Genomic DNA, 19,688 nt, shown 5'->3' with positions numbered 1-19,688 from the left:
TTTTCCTTCCCATTTTGATCACTTTTGAATCCAGCAGTAAATTTTATCCTGCTATGGCCGGCAGATGAAACCTCCAAGGTAAGTTTTTAAAGTTTCCTTGAAAATAGGCAAGTTTTAGTGGAGGAAGGAATGATCTCTCAACCCCAAGCAAGGAAAAAGTTGCAACACAACTTTGTATTTATTAGAAAGGGAAACAGCATGAGATACCAACCTCAGTGGACAAAGCTGCAGGAAATCAGATTTTGCTAATTCAATTATTCAGGAAACCATTTATTTAAAGAAACAACTCCATGTTTCTGCAAACAGGAAAAATAGTCCCTCACCAGGCTTTTTCTCCTAACATATTGGAGTACACTGCAATACCCTACATCTGACCTCAAACAGCTAGTTTCACCTTCTATCACAATTAATAACAGCAGTGGCAGAGGTATGGAAATACCTGCAGCTAAATGTTCAGGTCAAACATAATAAACAAACCCCTGTAACCTAGGAAGACCATTTGCAGAACAAAAGATGGTATTTTTGGGAGCACTGTATGGAGTGAAGCCAGGAGCACCACCGGCACCATCTCTCAGCACTGTGGTACATCACACTACACATACTTCCTGCAATGCTCCTGTGACCTCAGAGGACACAAATCTGGATGAGGATGACAGAACCACCCTTTTCACCATGTAATGAAAAGAGGAGACCGTGGGGGACAGGACTGCAAGCCCCCTTCTCAATCTGCAGATGCAAACAGGCAGTGCCAGAGAGGCAGGCAGTCCCGGAGTGCACAGGCATGTTCTTCCTTTACCCACAAGCTATGAGCCACAGAAGTCAAAAGACGGGCCAAGGTCAACCTTAAAAATATAGCAGCACTGTTTTTACAAACCCCCTTTTTTTTCTTAAAAAAAAAAAAAAAATCAGACTTAGAATTCTGGGTAGAAAATGAAAACTTGATATTCTAACGTGTGGCACATCTTTTATTTACTACCTGATATGATTTCTAAGTGCAGAACACAATTAAGGACATCTCTCAAGATTTAGAAGACCTACAAAAAGAGCTTCATAAGCTTGAATAGCTACCAGTTCTAACTGGAAAATTCATCTTCTTGAACAACCCACCTACAAGATACCATTCACCCAAAATGAGTGTTAACGATCTAAATTACATTTATTTAACTCTGGAAAAAACATATTCATTGTAATAAAGATTTTCCGCAACAGCTGTTTTCTTTAACCATGATCTCAACTTTATGCTCTTGAGAATCACTAGTGAAGAAAAGCCAAATATAAAATCCTGTTTCCTGTCAATTTAAGCAGAGTTTTTATGTAATCAAAAGCATTGTGAAGGCCCAGGCCAAACTGTATCCTCACTGTATTCTAAAAATAGGTCTATCAATGAGACACAAGCAAAAGAAGAAACATTTAGCAAGCTTATTACAGCTCGGAAATCTAAATATCACAGTTGTCTTCAAAGCAAGGTTGTACACTGCCCAATAAAAAACAACTGCAGAAATTAATGTTTATAAATGGCCAAATTCCTTCAAAGTTTTCAGGGTCTACTTGGCAAGGATGCTAGTCACACAGTAATGTCCATTAAGATCATTTAAAATAATTTTGCAAATGCAAAATCAGCATAACTGAAATACACTGCCGTCTGGCAGCCTGCCACTATATTCTGTAGCAACAGGAATCTGGCCTGCAAAACCTGGATGCATTCATTCTGACAGGCTCCATCAACTAGACATTTAGCATGGTTTGACTCAAAAAAGTACCAATCATTTATCATCTACTTCACACCAGGTAATTTTTTTGGAGTGAAAATTAATTGTCATGTTAACTCACAATAAAATTTTGGTAACAGCTACAGACAAATGGCAATTACACACAAACAATTGCACTTAAATAGCTCAGAAAGGCAACACCAAAGTTCTCAGTCAGCTCTAGGAAAGCAGATCCACAGACAGGCATGCATAAGATATCAACAAGGCAAAAATACTTGCCACAAAAAAATCCTCACGCTACAGGACATCAAGCACATTAAACTACTATATTTTAGGAAAAAATCAGGGACCTAATATGGAAGTTGTTTTGTATAACTCTTGTAAAAGTTTCATCTTTCCTCAATCTCCTTAAAAATCAGGGACCTAATATGGAAGTTGTTTTGTATAACTCTTGTAAAAGTTTCATCTTTCCTCAATCTCCTTAATCTCTCTTTCTGGACATAAGGTTAATTTCCTCTTCAGGGAAACGCTGAAGGAGAGGCCAATTCCTTCTTGATTTTCCAGCTTAACAGCACCCACAGAATGCCTGAGGAACCTTGGATGAAACAGAATGAAGAACTTCTATCCTATCTGTTTTTCTTGTGTATTAATCATATTATATAAACACTCCCTCATCAAGGTTGAAATAACTCAAGTAAAAAAGGCAAAGACCATTTTTCATTTTAAAAATGTGACACTGCATACTATTGAAACGTGCTTTATGCTGTTTATTATCATAGCCTATAAAAAGGTTATCCACACTATGTTTGCTGGTGTAACTCCAGCAATATGTCCTATTTAGCATAGCAAGTCTTACATGAAAAGTAGTGCTTGAGCCAGCAGAATAAATCTCCCCAGAGATTTCTGGCACTATGACTACATCCACTTTAGGCCTATTGCTTCATCTTCAACAACACTAAGGAGTTCAGTTTATTTACAGATTCCGAAGTGACTTAGCTCTGTCAGTGAAACACATTACTATCAGGGATTACCTGACAGTGAAACACATTGCTCTCAGGGATTACTACACAGGGTAGGGACAGCGGCTTTAAGAATGTCTCAAAGGTTGGTCACACTAAAGCCATGCCATTCACCACTGAGCATCACAACAGTTTCATCCTCTTGGTAATTTAAGTTACTTCTCCAGGAGCTACACCAAAAAAAAAAAGCACAATGAAAATGCAAAAAGCCACAACCCACTGTAGTAACAGCACCTACTAACTGCACTCAGTTGAGCTGCTCCACAACTTGTTTCACACGCTGCCAAAATGGTTATGAAGCAGCAGTCAGGGTGGCCCCTGCATTAACAAGTATATTAGCAAATATAGTTACTTATGTCCCGCAGGTCCACAGGACTGTGTGGGGAGGATCAGAGCAGCTCCTAGAGAGCAAGCAAGTGGATGCATTATCAGCAATCCTCCTGTCCCACTCAAGACTGAAAGAACCACAGATGAAAGACCAAATCTACACCAGGATTTCAAACTACAGGAAAGATGCAATATTTTTCCCAGGTGGTTCATAAAAGAGCAAGAGAATAATCAGATTCTAAGAGTGGGCAGAGTGAGCAAAGGAAAAGAAATATCAAAATAATTAGGACCATAAGGCATTTAAATATGTAAAACAACAGGAATAAGCTCGTTGGCTAGTCTGCTGTAGACAGAAGTAGTAATGGTTTCTATTATAGAAAAAGAGATTTATGAAAATAAATCACAAAATAAAGTGCTGGGGGAAAATGTCTAACATCACACCAGAGACAACTATTAGGAACTGAAGTCCTTTCCTTAAGTGCAACCAAGGAGGAGATCTGGAAAGGGCCTCACTACTGCCTATCTCCTCCAAGTCATGATCCTTCATCTATGGAATTGACTTTTAATAGGAAAACAGGTGCACCATGGTAAAATGAGAAGTTCTCAATCCTCATCCCATGGATACTGAACAGTGTAGGTCCTGCATTGCCTGCCCTCCATCACCACTTGCTCTCATTTCTCACTTCTTCTGCCAGCACTTGAATATGCTGAAACGTTCCACAAGCCGAATTTAAAGGAGTGTGTGAAAGGGTCTGAGGACTGATAGGCAGCCAGGGGCTATGAGATTAGCTAAGTGCATTCCAATTCTTATACCACCTCCCCACCACCTGCAGCCAGTGGCTACTACCCAACCGCCTCCTGCAGTAGCTCTGAAGGATCTGTTGCTCCCTTAGGAATTGCTCCTTGCCGCGTAGGGCTTTGGGAAGGCCTCTCTCCATGTCCACGCCTCCACCCGCATGCCGCTGCCCTGCTGCGGGCGCCGGTGCGCGGAGCGGCTCCCGCCTGTCCGCACGCACCTCGGGACAGCCTGCGCCCAGCCTCTCCCCCGAAACACGAGGGGAATCCACCCAGGAAACTAGCAAAAACACTGCGGCTACTCGGAGAGTCTGGACAGGCACCCTGGCTCGCTGCGAGGGCTGCTTTTCCTCTACCACGCCGGCGGCCCGGGCAGCCGGGCGCGCAGCCAGACCCGGAGCCCGCCGAGCCGCGGCCGCAGGGACGGCCCTTCCCCGCCCCGGCCTCCGCTCCGGCGGAGGGTGCCCATCGTCCCGGCTCCGCCGGCCACTCCTCAAGACCTCCTTCCCCGGGACCTCCTTCCCCGGGACCACACTCCCCGCCGCGGCCGCGGAGCTCCCGGGCGAGTCCCCCGCGGGAATGTCTGCCCGCACACCTGCCGCGCTCCCCGCGCCCCCGACCCTACCTGGCCGGCGCAGCAGCGGGCGGACATGCTGGTGGAGCGGGCCGACGCGGCTCCCCCACTGCTCCCGCATGCAGGAGCGCGCAGGGCTGGGATGTCCTGGGATGGGCAAGGCAGCGCGGGGCGCCGCGGGCGGAGCGGCGCCGCCTCTGCCCCGCCGCCGGCCCGGCCCGGCCCCGCCACCCGGCTTCCGCTGTCGTCAGACCGCGGGTGAGCTTCGCTACCGCGCTCCCCGAGTCAGCAGGAGCGGCGGCAGCTGCTGTGCGGAGGGTGGATCCGAGTGGGGCCATCCTCGGCAGGCTGTTCTGCTCGCAAGGACACTACTGAGACCACTTGCCGGCTAGTATACTTACTAAAACACCTGGTTTTGAGTAGCTGGGATCTAATAAATTCAGTGAATAGGGCATTTAAACATGCGTATCTTAAGAGGCCGGGCATCACATTGAAGTTTAATGCTGTTGTGCACCAACCCCGGTGCAAGCTGCTGTGGCACATCCCACGGCCGGCGCACACGCCCGTTCCTGGGTGGAAAAGCCATGTTTGTTCCAATGACAGCTGTAAGGCCGTGCTTTCCTAACAGGAGCTGAGACCTATGTTTCCAAATGTTTCCAAAATACTTTCTCCAGCCTCAGTCGCTAAGAATCATGGGCAGTACTAGGCAGTAGCCAAGGATTTCTCAGCTTCCCATGTGATGACAGGAACTGCAAAGCCCAATTCAGATATGACAGGCGTCATCATATCAGATGAATGTATCTTTACAAACACACTGCTTGTAGATAAGGCCAGAGATTGATAGATAAAGAAATAACGAGAGAACCCATTAACTTTAGAAAGCTTTACTAATTGATGCAGACAGCTGCTCAGCCAAGGTCGTGCTAAACTCCTGAACTTTGTGAAGAAGAACAAAGACTTCATAGAGTTATGAATATTATCTTCTCTGCCTAGGGCAGACTTAAAACTAATTCTAATGATCATGTATGTTCTAAAGGAGGGCTACATATTAAGTAGATGTGTTGTAGATTGTGAAAAACGCCAATCACTTTTTTTTTAATTGTAAAAGTTTATTAGTTGTGAAAAATGCATATTTTATGATTGGCTTTTTGCAAATATTAAATTGAATACTATATGTATTATGTTATATTGATTAGAAGTGCTTTATTAACATTTTAATAGTATAGTAAATGTAGTTTTGTAGTTAAAATAGACCCTATGTATGTGGGGGGTTTTTTTTATTAGCTCAAGCAAGAGATGAGATAATCAAGAAACTCTTCACACAGAGATGGCAGTGATGGGGGCCCATAAAGAATTACTGCCTCCTCATCGGAAAAGACAAACATTCTTCCACCGTCTTTATGGAACCACCAGGATTAAGGGGAAGAAGTTGACAAAAACCAGAAAACTTCTTAATTTGCAAGGAATTTATGCATCATGTATGAGATATATGAATATGCAACAGGCTACTGCTTTTAAAGGTTATTCCTTTGTTCACAAGGTATGTTTATCGGGCTTAAGTGCCCGAGAGCATCCGGACATCTGTAATTCTTTGCTTTTTATTGTCTTGTAATTGTCCTAACTCTAAATTTTCATTACTCTAATTGTATTACTATTTTTATAACTATTTTATTATTATTAAACTTTTAAAATTTTAAAAAACCAAGTGATTGGCGTTTTTCACATAATAATAAAATAGTTATAAAAATAGTAATAAAATTAGAGTAATAAAATTTGGACAATGAGAATTAGGACACTACGAGACAATAAAAAGCAAAGAATTACGGATGTCTGGACATTTTTGGGCACTAAGCTGCCAAAAACATGCCTTGTGAACAAAGGAATAACCCTTAAAAGCAATAGCCTGTTGCATATTCTTATATCTCATACATGATGCTTAAATTCCTTGCAAATTAAGAATTTTTCTGGTTTTTGTCAACTTCTTCCCCTTAATCCTGGTGGTTCCATAAAGATGAAGAGAAGGTGGAAGAATGTTTGCCTTTTCTGATAAGGGGGCAGCAGTTCTAGGTTTCCTGTTGCTGTTACCTCTGTGCGAAGAGTTTCTTGATTATCTGATTCCTTTCTTGAGCTAGTAAAAAAATATCTTACATTGCATAGTTTCTATTTTAACATCACGTTGTAACGTAAAACTATATTTAACACACTACTTAAAAAGGATTAATACAGTATTACAAAATAACCCTCCATAATACATATAGTATTCAGTTTAATATTTGCGAAGAGCCAATAATTTAATCTGTATGTTTCACAGAGATAGACGGGGAAGTCTGTACTTTCACAGGACTCCTCTGTCTCCTTTGTGGACATGTCATGGTTTGACACTGGCGCGATGCCAGCGCCTCCATGAAAATGCACTTTTCTAAATAATTGCTGTGAGATGTGATCAGGAACAGAGCAGAGCAGGCCCAAGCTTAGTAACAAAGAAAATAACTTTATTAAACTACTGCTACTATAAAAACTACAAACACTAAACCCTGGATGAAGACCTTCCAAAACACCCCTCCTCTTCCCACCTAATTTCCAAACAAACTCAACGGTGAGACACCACCCAGGATCCTGATCAAGTTGCTACCCTTCAGATATTCAAATACTCAGTCCTTCAAGGGAGACAGGAGTCTCTCCTGTGCCACAGACCCCCCCAGGAAACACAATTGCCACTCTTGTGTTTCCATGTCACACATGGCAACCGCCTGGAGAAAATCTGCCATGGTGACACTCTCCTTTCCATGTCACAGTGCTCTCACCACCGTGCATGGACAGACTGCTCACAGGGCTCCTTTAAGGATGCTTTGCCATGGACCAAAAGAGACAACAGTTCAGTTTCTCATCTTGGGACTACAGTCCCCCCCATTTTCCCCTGGGGCTGAGGTTCCAAGAACAGAGATCTTCTTCTCCTCTTCTTCTTCCTCGAAGACAGAGGGCTTCTCCACACCTTCTCCAACTCTCCTCTGTTCTCTCTACTCCTCTGCTGGCAATCACTGAAACAGGTCTCTTGGCTCACCAACGCACCCCTCTAAGTGCAGCTTCTGTCAGGAGAATTTGGTTCAGTCTATGGCTAACAAGAAAAGTCTAGCCACAAGCCACTCCATCATCTCTTTCCAACTCAAGAATTTCTTCTTCTATCATCTCGGATCCCAGACTGTCTCTCTTCTACTTCAAATCAAGGAGGAGTAATATTTTACAAAGCCGTCATTTCTCAGGAAAGGGTTAAAAGCTCAGACTCCCTGGACGGCTGATATCTCTGCCCAGCAGCCGATTCCCAAGGCCAAGGCTGGGCACCTTCCCCCCACTCCTTCTCCTCCGCGCCGGCAAAGTTACAGGTGCCGTCTGGACTCTCTGTCTCTTCCCTCTGGGTGGGGATGACAAAGACATCTCCGCTTCTCTCCACCCTTCCGTCCACAGGAGCTGGCTCGGTTCCAGTCCTTCTACCCCTCGGCTCACCTCGACCAGGCCTCATGGCTCCCCCTCCCCCACCCAGCCCCATGGCTGGGCAGGGGAGATCTGCACAGCACCCTGACCGGAACCAAAGAGAGCGAGCTCTTGGGAGTTCTTGCTTTTAACCCCCTGTGTTCTCAGAGGCGTATCCATACCTTCAGTGGTTACTCCAGGTGCCAATATCCAAACTTGACCACTGATTGGCTTGACCCAACTTCCTGAAAAAATCACTTCCATGTTAAACCACGACAGGACACTAACCTGTAGCAACACGAATTTTCCGCACAGATACGAATTACTACTGCAAAGCTATGAAAAGTAGAAAATTAAGGACTCTCTGGAAAGACCCCGGTCTTGACTGCTTTGTGTCCTTCTGTGTGTGTATGTGTGTATGTGTGTGTGTGTGTGTGTGTGCATGTGCACATTGTAATATTTTATATAACTATTTTAAACTCTATTTATATTCCTAACTGCTCTTACTTTATGAATTCAGTGCAACTAAAAGCTATTATCCTGAATAGGGGTACGTACGTGTAGATAATGTAGCAACACTTTCCAAGGAAACTGGGATGGATTGCAGGATGTAAAATCCCTTCCTCTTTCCTCATGTATGCAAACAAATGGAGTTGATGCTTCAGGAAGTGGATCATATGATGAATCAGCATTACATAATTTGGTGTTATACCAGGGACTGAAGACACCAGTTACCATAGCAGTACAGTTAATAAAAACCAGATATGTATTTGTTTTTAATGGTGCTCCAAAAACTGCATAGACTCAGCTAGAGACAAGGTATATACCAGTCTTACAAGATTAATTCTGTCAACCAGATGGTTATTAAACTGAAAAGGACACCAGTTTGTGGGCATCTGAGAGGACCCCAGCACAGTTCAGGCACTGATGTGGCTGATGCTTATGCTTTGTAGCAGCAGCAAAAGTCCCAACCTCAGGTGAGGACTCCTCAAGCCAGGACTGGGGCTGGAGACTCAGCACACCTTCTTTGATTTGTAGCTTCTTTCCCCAGAAGCTGCAGAGATAGACTCAAGAATTGAACAAGGATCGGGAAAGCAGCATGACCAGCCAACAGGCAGTAGAAAACCACTGGTGTGTTTAACTTTGAAACAGTCAGCTTCCTGAAGAATGTGGTTAAGACATGGGAACACAAGGATCACAGAATAGTGAAAACTCAGCAAAACTGCAATCATCTTCTATTTCTGTTCCAGATTTCTTATACAATTGCAAGAAGCTGTCTGGTCAGGCTTTGCTTAATTTCCACATCTGCAAAATCAACTCAAGACATGAAGGAGAATCTGAGGTTTAATTTAAAAATGAAGCTGTCTTACAAAGAGAGACTGGTGAAGGTGATGTGTGGGCATGGTGGAAGACTACAAAGGTCTGTACCACATGTCAGCATGTCTGCAATAGCAACAAGCATTCACTGCATGGGGAGGACCATTAAATCACTGCTTTGTGCAAATCTGTTAATGTCAGCCAGTGCTGTTATGAACAAACCCAGCCTCTGCAAAGAAAACAGCAGAGCTCTGTAATGGCTTTCCAAACATCTCAGAGCACCCTAGAGCTCTGAGATGTGTGCCTTGGCTTTTTCAGTAAAAATTCATCACCAGAAAGGCTTGAACTTCCCTGCTGTGTTGCTGCCAAACATTATGCAGACTAATAGCAAAGCAGTGTGCAGATATTACTACATGGAAAGAACTGTCACTCTCAAACTATCAGTGCATTTGGAATAAGGTTTATCCATCAAATACACATTCTAAATTCAGAGAAGGCTTTTCTGATTTACTGTGCAGAAATCTTCAGCCGGTAGTAATTCCTGCCTCAAAATCTTCCTTTTGCAGGGGGCCTCTTTGAAGAGATGCTAATTCTGATTTAGGGCTTTCAAGTGACAGAGAATTCACTGCATCACTAGGGAAAGGCAAGATGCCTTGGTCTTGCTTTGTATGGGGAATTTTATGCACATGGACTTAGAGAGTTCTAGTAAGTCAGGAAGAAGGGAGGCATGGAGTGTCCCTGCAGGACAAAAAAGAGCCAAGGAGTACCCAAGAACTGACTTAAAACTCTGATCTCCATTCAGGTGCCAGGGAGCAAAGAAGGAAGGAAAGCACTGGGTTAGAAGTAGGAACCATGGGGAAATTCTTAGGAAAACCCCTGGTTAGAAGCAGTTGTGCCCTGGGAGCTGTGATAAATGGATGTGATTCATGCTGAATAAGTTGTAATTATATCAGTAATTTGGGAAAATAATTGGAAAAGTATATGTGATTAGTGTTATGAAGCAGATGGGTTTCTTCAAGAAACCCATGTGGGAAGAAGGATGCAGGAGTTGGATTCGGTCTTGGGAATGGAGGAAATCAGGAACTGACTCCCAGACCAAAATCGGCACCAACTGAAATTAAAATACAATTCCCAGAGCAGGATCAACCTTGAATATTAATAAAATTGGGACCATTCTAGATAAGGAACCTAAATTTCTGGTATTATCTATGAAATAATAAGGCTCAATTGGAGCATAATGCTTACTTATATAGCATCAAGCTCAATGTGCCTGTGCAACCTGCCAGGTCATTCAGAGGACAGCGAGGCAGACAGCGAGCCTTCTTCTGAAAAGAAGCCAAGAAGACCCCTTAACAACAAGAGGCACATGCACTATGCAGTAAAATGATGTAGATTTCAAGAATCGAAAATGGGAGGAGATTTACAGGAACTATTGATGAATATGTATTAGCATACAATATAAAAGTTGTGCTTGGATTCTTTCGCCTTTTGTGTGGGAGGCAGGGTGGGAAGCCCTCCCCATACCCCGGTTGGTTTTGCTTATGCTTTATCCGAACCACTGCCAAATAACTCTTTGTAACTACTTCATTATATTTTATTGTATTATTATTTTATACCTCAATTAAAAATTACGGACGTCCGGATGCTTTTGGGCACTAAGCTGCTAAATTTTACCCTTTTGGTTTATGAAATTGGACATATGGGACCACATTTATAAAAGAGCAAACCATTCTCCTACCCAGAATGTGCACAGGCGGAACGGAGCTCGCCCCCGTTGTTGTAGCTCTTCCAGGTGGCCAAAAGGAAGGAGGCGTGCAGGGTCTGTCACTGAAGCCCAGAGCAGCAGCTGTCCCTTCTTCTTCCCTGTGGCACAACTGGTGGCCAAAGGGTGAGGAGGCGTGGAGTGCAAAGTCTGTTGCTGAAGTCCAGAACAACAGATGGCTCCGATCCTTCCCTGGTGGCAGCCCCAGGCCGGGCTCTCTGTTTTCTTCTGGCTCCACTTGCCCCAGCCCACCCCAGTCTAGTCGCTTTCTGGTGCTGATAGACAAAAGTACACCAGGTGTTGTGTTTCCCTCTTCCTCAGCTAGGGCATTTGTCTATCCCCCTCTACTGTGTTTAGTTCTTTATTTTGGGGTGTCTTTATCCCCAAAAAATACTCCCGTGATCCCAGGGGGTTTTGTTTGCTTGTTAGTCCCAGAATGTTGGTGGGGTGGAAGGAAGGCAGATTATCTCTAGGTAGTTTAGAGAAAACAAACAGAGCAATTAACTAATTAACATTTCAATATCGGTAGCCAGCAGTCATTCCAGTGTTGCCACGGGAACTAGGAAGGCCCTGCCCACCTCTCTGGGGAACACCTGGAAACTTTGTTCATTGCAATAGCCAACCCATTTTTAGACATACTGGTGATCTCTGGCACGTCAGCTTTGCTCAGGCCACTGGGACAGGCATTATTACCCTCAGATGCTAACCACAGTTTCACTTGCATGTGTTGCACCTGTACGCGTATCCGCTTTACTCTTGCCCCACTCGTTGCTGCATGGACTGTTGTTAGAGAAGCAGAGGTTCTCACCATATTCTTTCACTGTGAGAAGAATGCACTGCCTCTACAGAGAACTCAAAAGATGTTTGTGGTGAAGCAGAAAGCTTTTTGGCATAGCACAGGGAGATCATAACTTATCAGGAACACTCAAAGACTCTCTGCTTCCTCAGTATGAACCAGCTCAGTGTATTACAGGATAAGAACATTAGGAATTGCATTGTTTTCATCTTCTGAAGGAAAGCTACAACTCAGAATGATGCTTTCAAAGTTATGTACTTTCAATTTTTCTCAGTAATTAAACAGTTTTGGTTTGTGTCAATTGGCAAAATGAAGAGCACAAAATGTTTGCTTCCAATGAGAAGGAGAAATATACCACTTGGCTGTTTTTCAGGTGAAATTAAATATGGCATTTTTTTTCCAAATGTGTATGCAAGCAGAAAGAAAACCATATTGTTACATGTTGTGGTGGTCACTTATGTAAATTTAGAATTTGTAGGCCTGTTAAAACAAAAAAGGCTTAAAATTGCTTTTTAAGAAAATGTGTATTTTGCTTGAGCCTAGTAGTTAAGAAACCAAACAAAAACATAGTTATGGGAAGGAAAATAAATGTCTTCGTGTAGGGGTTCATGTTTTATGTTTATTTTATTAAGTTGATTGTTAGATGGTCTGTTCTGTTATCCCACATGTTTTCCCCTAGTTGGTATCTTCCTAAGTTGTGCCCGCCTTTCCAGCTGTCCCTCAAGGTGTCCCCTCCCCTTGTTCCAGACTCTTCCCTGCCTGTCAAGGCAACCCTGCCCCTTCTGCCCTGCCTGCCAAGGCAACCCTGTCCCTTGTTCTAGAACATTCCCTGCCATTCATTCCCCAGACCAATCCCCAATTTAGGCCCCTCTCCTCCCCCTATCCTGATTAATTGTTACCCCAAAACTCCACCTCTGGTATTATCCCATTGATTCTCACTTTGTGTACACCCCCTGTTTTGCTATGCTTTAAAATCCCATGGACAGAGGTGCTTAGGGGCTTTCCTTATTCTGGTCCCTCTGACCTTGTTGAAGTGTGTTGGAACTTCACGATCTGAGAGACTCCTCTTTCTTCTTTGCCCAGTCCGCGCCCCACTGTTTAGGAGCCCTGCTTCTATGTTTAGAGCTTTGATAGGTCTAAAGTTCAGCCTGTGGCTCCACCCCAGACAGGGCAGTTCCTCACTTCTCAGTCACCACACTGGAATAACAGAGAGCTAGCCTGGGCTCCAGTGTGCGGTGGCATCTACGCATGTGCACGCACGTGTTCTGGGAACCACAACAGATTCCCAACGGGAGTTCTGATGCAGCCAATGACATTACTGTTTGCTACAGTTGTTTCCTGTGGAAAAGATAATCCAGTATAGGGAAACACTGTGCACAGGTATGATCAGACAGCAGAAGTAAACTTACTTATCACCTGTAGTTTTAGTTGTGTGTCATTGCAAGACCGTCTTTGTCATGCAGTCTAGGTGGCTAAAGACCATGTCGCAGCTTTCTCCATTCATTCCTAAGTGTGCACCAGCATCTGGATTATGGACCACATCTCACATTCATGTAGGCAGCCAGGAGTTTCCAGAAGCCCTGTCCTTTGGACATCTTCCAATAGCCAGCATACCCTAGGAATCATGCCAGGAGCAGCTGGAACAGCACAGTATGTCCAAGCTGCTAAAAAAAAGGAAAATTGGATTATCCCAGTACTTGTTAGTGCTGTGGCTGGATGATCACCCTTATGACTGTGTATGGAGGCTGGGGAGGCACAGCGAACAACCACCACAGCAACTGAAGGATCTGCCAGTGCAAGCCAAGAGCAGCCTGCGACTATAAATCACTGAGGGGGAGTGATCACAGAGATTATGTCCCAGATTGAAAGACAAGATGTATTCCATTTGCTATCTGTATGGCAGTTGTCTTCTGTTAAGTGGGCAGTTTTCCTTATCTTTATCACAACCAATCCTCCCCCTGGGGAGACATCTGCTAATAATGGGCTATTGAATGTCACTGCATGACTGATAAGAACTATAACATCCCATTTGTGAGATGCTCCATCCAGAGGGAAGAGCCAAGCATTCCTAACTGGATATAATCTGAGTTTTTGGGACACCAGACTCAGCCTTTTCTGCTGGATTCCCAAGAGGAACAGGTGGGTGTTTTCCACTGGCTCTTCAAAGGAAAACTACACCCTTCTATAAGATCACTGCTCAAACAGAACCACATCTGCCACTCCAGGAGGACTACAGCCACTCCAATTTGGACTGCTACCAACACCCTGACCAAAAGGATGTCAGGTTGTATTCCGACTCTGTCAATGGTTTTTCTTTTGTATTATTGCATGTATTTTGTTTATTTTCCCTTTTCCTAATAAATTGTATTTCTGACTTGGAGTCTCTCACTGGTTTTGCTTTCAAACCAGAACAGACTATCAGTGCATATGGGGCCTGACGTACAAATGTAACTGCCCCTTTCAGAACAATGGGTTGGTCATAATGCTAAATGGTGGTATCTTCCTGTGTGTTTTTATTAGTGTTTTGTAATTCACACAAAAATATTTCTGGCTGGAAGCAGTTACTGATTTGTAAAAAGTTATCCACGCATTTAAGTATTTAAATTTTGTTAGATTGTGGTCAAATGAAACTTGATGGACTTGAAAGAAAGTATTGCATAACATTTGAAGAGTTTAGTTTTTAAAAACCTACAAGGCTTTTATTTCCAGACAAAATTGCTTAAAAAAACTTGGGTTTTTTTTGAGAATGATGGTTGAATAAACTGGTTGCTTAGTTGTTTTTCCACTCCAGTGTTAATTTAGAATGGATTAAGATCTGCATTTTCTATTAAGGAAATGCATCAATTACACCTTTCTGAGGAAGTTAATTTTTGTAAGGGAAACACAGTAGTGTGGCATTACAGAGGTTTGCACTGAACTCCCCAGTGCTGCATTTTCATGCTATTCATTGCCCCTTTTTAGCACAATGCCATGAAATGCCACTTAAAAATGTTACTCTTTCTAAGCCCCATGCCACTGGATGCAGTACAACACTTCCTTCCTGTTCAGAATTTCATTACATGACGTCTCAGATTTTCAATCATAACTAATATCTTTAACTTAGAAACATGTGACTTCGACATTTAACTTAGGTGGTGCTGAGGAAACAGTGTGTTGGGAGAAAACGAGACTGCAGTGTATCCCAGCATGTTTCACATTTCAGATGCTTAGGTAACCAGCCAGCAGCAGGGAGTCTGGTGATGACTGGGAGGTGCTGAGTCTTACTGGACTTCATGAATGATAGATGGAAGAAGGGAAGACTGATATCCCTGAATTACTAGATAAGGTCAATATAAAGGGTCTTATTAAAGCAGCAGAAAAAACGGAGCTGATTGTAAATCAGAAATTCAACTCCTGCAATTAAGTCTAATAGACTAAAATAATTTCTACCATCATATATAAAGATGAAAAACGTGGTCAAAACAATCCAGAAAGTGGATTGTTGACTTCTTTGGGATGCTGATGAGGGAACACCCAAGGAACTTCCTGAACCTACAGGTAAATTTAGAGTAGCAAGAAAAGGACAGTTTTACATTTATCAACCCAGTAACAGACTTCTTCAGGACTGGCATATTGCAATAACTGTTAATTATCTGTTAATTTTGACTGTGAATGTTTTCTTTAAAAAAAAATTCACAGATGACAAGTCTATGCAGGACAGCATAAGTATTCTTTGAGGGTACCTGCCTACCACCTTGGCCCAAAGTGCAGATTTCCCCAAATCAAAGCACATAGCTTTGATACATACCTGTTGTGTAAATGAGCTTAGCGTAACTATCAGTGCCAAAGGAACAAATCTTATGTGGTAGGCAATAAACTACAAAGCAGTAATGCATTCTGATTAAAAGTGTCTCATCTCCTCCTTCCGTTTCTGCAGATCATTTTGCTCATATCACAGTAATGAATACTTTTACTATGAAGCTTTCTGGGCACAATTTGAGCTGGCAGAACAAGAATAAATGGTTACAATGCTAATGGCCTCTGTGCTGTCCACACAGCAATACCCTCAAAAAATCCTTGAGCATGACCTGCAGCCCATAGATTTGATACTATGGAAGGAAAAGACAAAACCCTCCCCTGCAGCCTGTCCTTTTATTTGAAATGAGTTTTTAAAAGAAATAAATATAAATTTTCTGAATAAGTTGCCAACAAAGAAGAAAAAATATTGGAAGTATTAGAATGGAATACAGAGATTGTTTGAGTCTAGTTCATGTAGCATCAAAGCTCTACTTAGGAATATGTGAAAATGAGAAATTCGCATTATGTGATGAAGAAAGTTTTGCCAAATAGAGTTCTCTCATTAGGAAGACCAGAGCTGCTTCAGGAATCTTCCTGGTAGTGGTGGGCTACAGGAGAAGTCAGTCTAATTCCCAGAAGGTCTTCTGGAAGATTAGGATCAACACAAGGTTTTCCTAGGCAGTGCTGTTTTGGAGCCAAACAAGACTGCAGCTGTGCATGTCTTTTGCAGAGCCACTCACACTACTGGATATCAGCAAGGTTTATGTCAAAATCAGCCTGACAAAAGTATTCAAAGCACTCCATTTAGTTCTCTGAGAAGTTTTTCTGTCTCAACTTGATAAACCGTACGCAGACCTATCTGTGGTTTATCCCGTAATTTTATTGCAGGCTTGTGCAGAGAATAGCTTAACTCAGAGACAAAGCTGACAAATATGAGTATAAAATGCAAGGGGGAGAAGAGGGATTAAAAGAAAAACAGACCCAATAATAGCCTCTTTTGTAATGACCCCTTCCTTCTCTTGCAGTATTAAATGGCTGCAGGTGAAACCTACTCTGTAAAAGAACCATTACACTGGAGCACATGGAGCATAAACACTTGTGCACCAGAAGAAATGGCTAAATGAGCAGTGCACATGCAGTAAGTTAAGAGAACAAGAACAGTAACAAAAGACAAGAATGACTGGTAAAAACAAAGAATTGGCAGTGCTGCCTGGAGCACATCAAGGCCACACCATGTATAGAGAAATACCAAAAATGCAAAGCAGTAACTGTTTGTAACAACTCAACTCTGAACATTCTTTGCCAAAACAAAAAGGCTTCTGGGATCAGCATTGGCATTGATCAAATAATCAAGTCACAAATTAAACAGTATTTAGATGACTGATTGTGTGACTGCATATTATATTTACCACAGGTCCCAAATATTTCTTCCAGAGTTCTGACCCATCACAAAAGTTAAATCAAACCATCCAAAAGCCTGAGATTAAGAAAAAAAATGTGCTGATCCTTTCTCTAATTTTAGCGTACTCTGTGATGCACATACATTTTATCTGTGCACACCATCACTAAGAACAAGGCAGTTTTAGTCCCTGACACAGGTAGCTTCACTCAGTTCCATTCAACTGAAACAATTCAGCTGAACTCAACTGAACAGAAGACTTACTTATAGTAAGTTCTGTACCTGTTCCGTGGTATGGAACAAGGCCCAAATGTACATAGAGAGCACAGTCCAAATTGCTGCGCAGGATCTGGAGGGAAACAGCTCCTGAACTTGTATTATATAAAAAATAGCACTTTGTGAACATCTGTTTTGGCATACATGCATACAAGGCAATAGTCTTGGTCACAAAATATCCTCTCACTTTGTTTTGCCAATGGATGGGGGCAATTTAAAGGACACCGACACCAATGGAAAGAATGGTCTTATTTTACTATGAGTATTAAAGCAACACAAAAGTAAAATGATATATTCAATAAAACAATTAGCTTACTGCATGCTCAGCTTTAGCAACATACAAAAATAAGCAAGCTAATGCACCTCATCATTCCTACACAAGAGAAAGGATAGTGATTTAGAAAGACATATCACCAATTGCCTAAATGCTTTACCATCATCCAGAGTAAGAAATTGCTGGGGAGCCCCATTTCGCAGTGAGGACCTGGAGAACCCTTCCTGGCGATTGGGAAAATTGGTGCATCCACTGGTAGATGAGGTCTCCAAATTCACCCTGAAAGGGGATCCAGCCAAATCAGCCTAAATAGGCCCAAATCAACAAGTCAAAGTGACTTGATTTTTAGTGCAGAAGAACCTGCATCTGATGGCCTACTTCCCTCCCAATTGGGGGCAGAGCATGGCCTGAGGCCAGGTCTTGACTGGGAGGGTTTTCCCTAAAATATCCTACAAACGAGCCTCTATTAATGCCCAGTGGGAAAGTTCCTTAAAATGATACATTTACTGCAGAGAATTGGACAAGATGCGAGTTTCTAAAGCAGCCAGTTCGGTGATAAACAGCTAGCACAAGCATCTCAGTCATTTGTTCTTAGCTAAACAATACTGTTAGTCACAGAATGCCCAGGATTCATCTGGTAAGTCAGCTCTGGCTGAGGCCTGCTGCACAGGCCTCAGCACCTCACACTTCAAGCCCACACTTACAGAGTACAGTAACCATCTAATTTGGTACCTACTCTACAACTTTTACCAGTAGGAGCTTAGAGGCTCGCTACTTGTTCTAGTGGAAAAGTTTCCTTCAGGGAAGGGTTTTGTCTAGACAGATACAGCTGTTTTACAAGAAGGAAATGGTGTTTCTTTCCCAAAGCAGAACTGACAGAATACTTAAGATTGTCACTGTCATGCAAACCTTATCTGTTAGTAGGGATACTGCATTTTTCAGTGACTTATCTGTTTTAGGGGCTGAAGGTTTCCAGGCTTTTAGAACCAGTTAGAAACATGCGCTAAATAACTAAATACAAAGAAGTTTACAGTACTCCTAAATCCTTCTTCCCTATTCTGATTCGTGTATTTTTAAACCTGTGCCACTGAGAAGCAGGACTGTAGTTAATCCTCTAGCCTGCAATGAAGAGGATGATATTTGATTAAACAGACAATAAAAACTTATACAACTAATGTTAATGGATAAACTTTTCTGTATACTCTCACTTAGATCCTAGGAAATCTGCTTACTTATCAGCTGCCAAAAACCAATAAAGAACACAGTAGTCTACTGGGAAAATACCAACTCTTCTCCCTTACAAGGCCTAATACTTTACATTAACTCAAGCAGCAGCAAAATGAAGGAACACACGAGCAAGATGATGGTTGCTGTTCCTCTACAAGCCTCAAAGTCTTGCACCACTATAGTTGCCACAAAATTAGAAAAGAGAATGCTGAATGTGGTTCAAAGGTAGAAAGGTGACAATGGCTCAGCAGGTATCCCCGAGATCCAATGTACAACACCAAGCAAAGATGCAGCAACAGCATAAGCAAGCTTGGTTCTGTCCACTGCAGAAGTTTAGTTACCCAGCAGAAACTTTGCTACCTCTCCATGCTGGAATTCAGGCAAAGCTGAGTCCACTGTCTACACTGTGGATTGTCCTACAGACACAGGCTGACAGACTAGTGTAGTGTGAGCCAAGAGACCTGCTTCAGCAACTACCAGCACAGGAATGGAGAGAACAGAGAAGAGCTGAGGAGGGTGTGGTGATGCCCTCTGTCTTCAGGAAGAAGATGATCTCTGTTCTTGAGACCCTCAGCCCCAGGGGAGGAGGAAATGGGGGGGACTGTTGTCCCAAAAAAGGAGAAGCTGTTGGACCCTCGGCCCCAGGGGAAGAAGAAAATGGTGGTCCCAAAATGAGAAACTGAATTGTTCTTTTGGTCCTTGGCAAAGCATCCTTAAAGGAGCCCTATGAGCAGTCTGTCCATGCACAGTGGTGAGAGTGCTGTGACATGGAGAGTGTTACACTGGCAGATTTTCTCCGGGCGGTACCATGTGTGACATGGAAATGCAAGAGGTTGCAATTTTGTTTCCTGGGGGGGGGAGGGGGTGGGGTCTATGGTGCAAGAGAGACTCCTCTCCCCCTTGGTAGACTGAGTATTGATTATCTGAAGGATGACAACTTGATTGAGGGTCCAAGTTTTGTCTCACTG

At 42.9% G+C, this 19,688-nt stretch overlaps 2 protein-coding genes across 3 annotated transcripts in view; both read right to left on the bottom strand.

Annotated features, from left to right (window-relative positions):
• SERINC5 (serine incorporator 5) overlaps positions 1 to 17,811 on the bottom strand; it is a 54,514-nt gene extending 36,703 nt beyond the window's left edge. The window contains exon 1 of the mRNA XM_068176136.1: positions 17,654 to 17,811. Coding sequence (XP_068032237.1) covers positions 17,654 to 17,689 — 36 coding nt within the window. The 5' untranslated portion in view covers positions 17,690 to 17,811. The remainder of the gene's footprint in view (positions 1 to 17,653) is intronic.
• The window catches only part of CENPH (centromere protein H), a 64,753-nt gene that overhangs the window by 8,918 nt on the left and 36,147 nt on the right, over positions 1 to 19,688 (bottom strand). The gene's annotated exons all lie outside the window — the stretch shown is intronic.

The sequence above is a fragment of the Anomalospiza imberbis genome, chromosome Z (assembly GCF_031753505.1).
Source record: "Anomalospiza imberbis isolate Cuckoo-Finch-1a 21T00152 chromosome Z, ASM3175350v1, whole genome shotgun sequence".
In the NCBI taxonomy this organism is placed as follows: domain Eukaryota; kingdom Metazoa; phylum Chordata; class Aves; order Passeriformes; family Viduidae; genus Anomalospiza; species Anomalospiza imberbis.
Note: the sequence above shows the minus strand (reverse complement) of the source record. Positions and strands in the feature narration are given on the sequence as shown.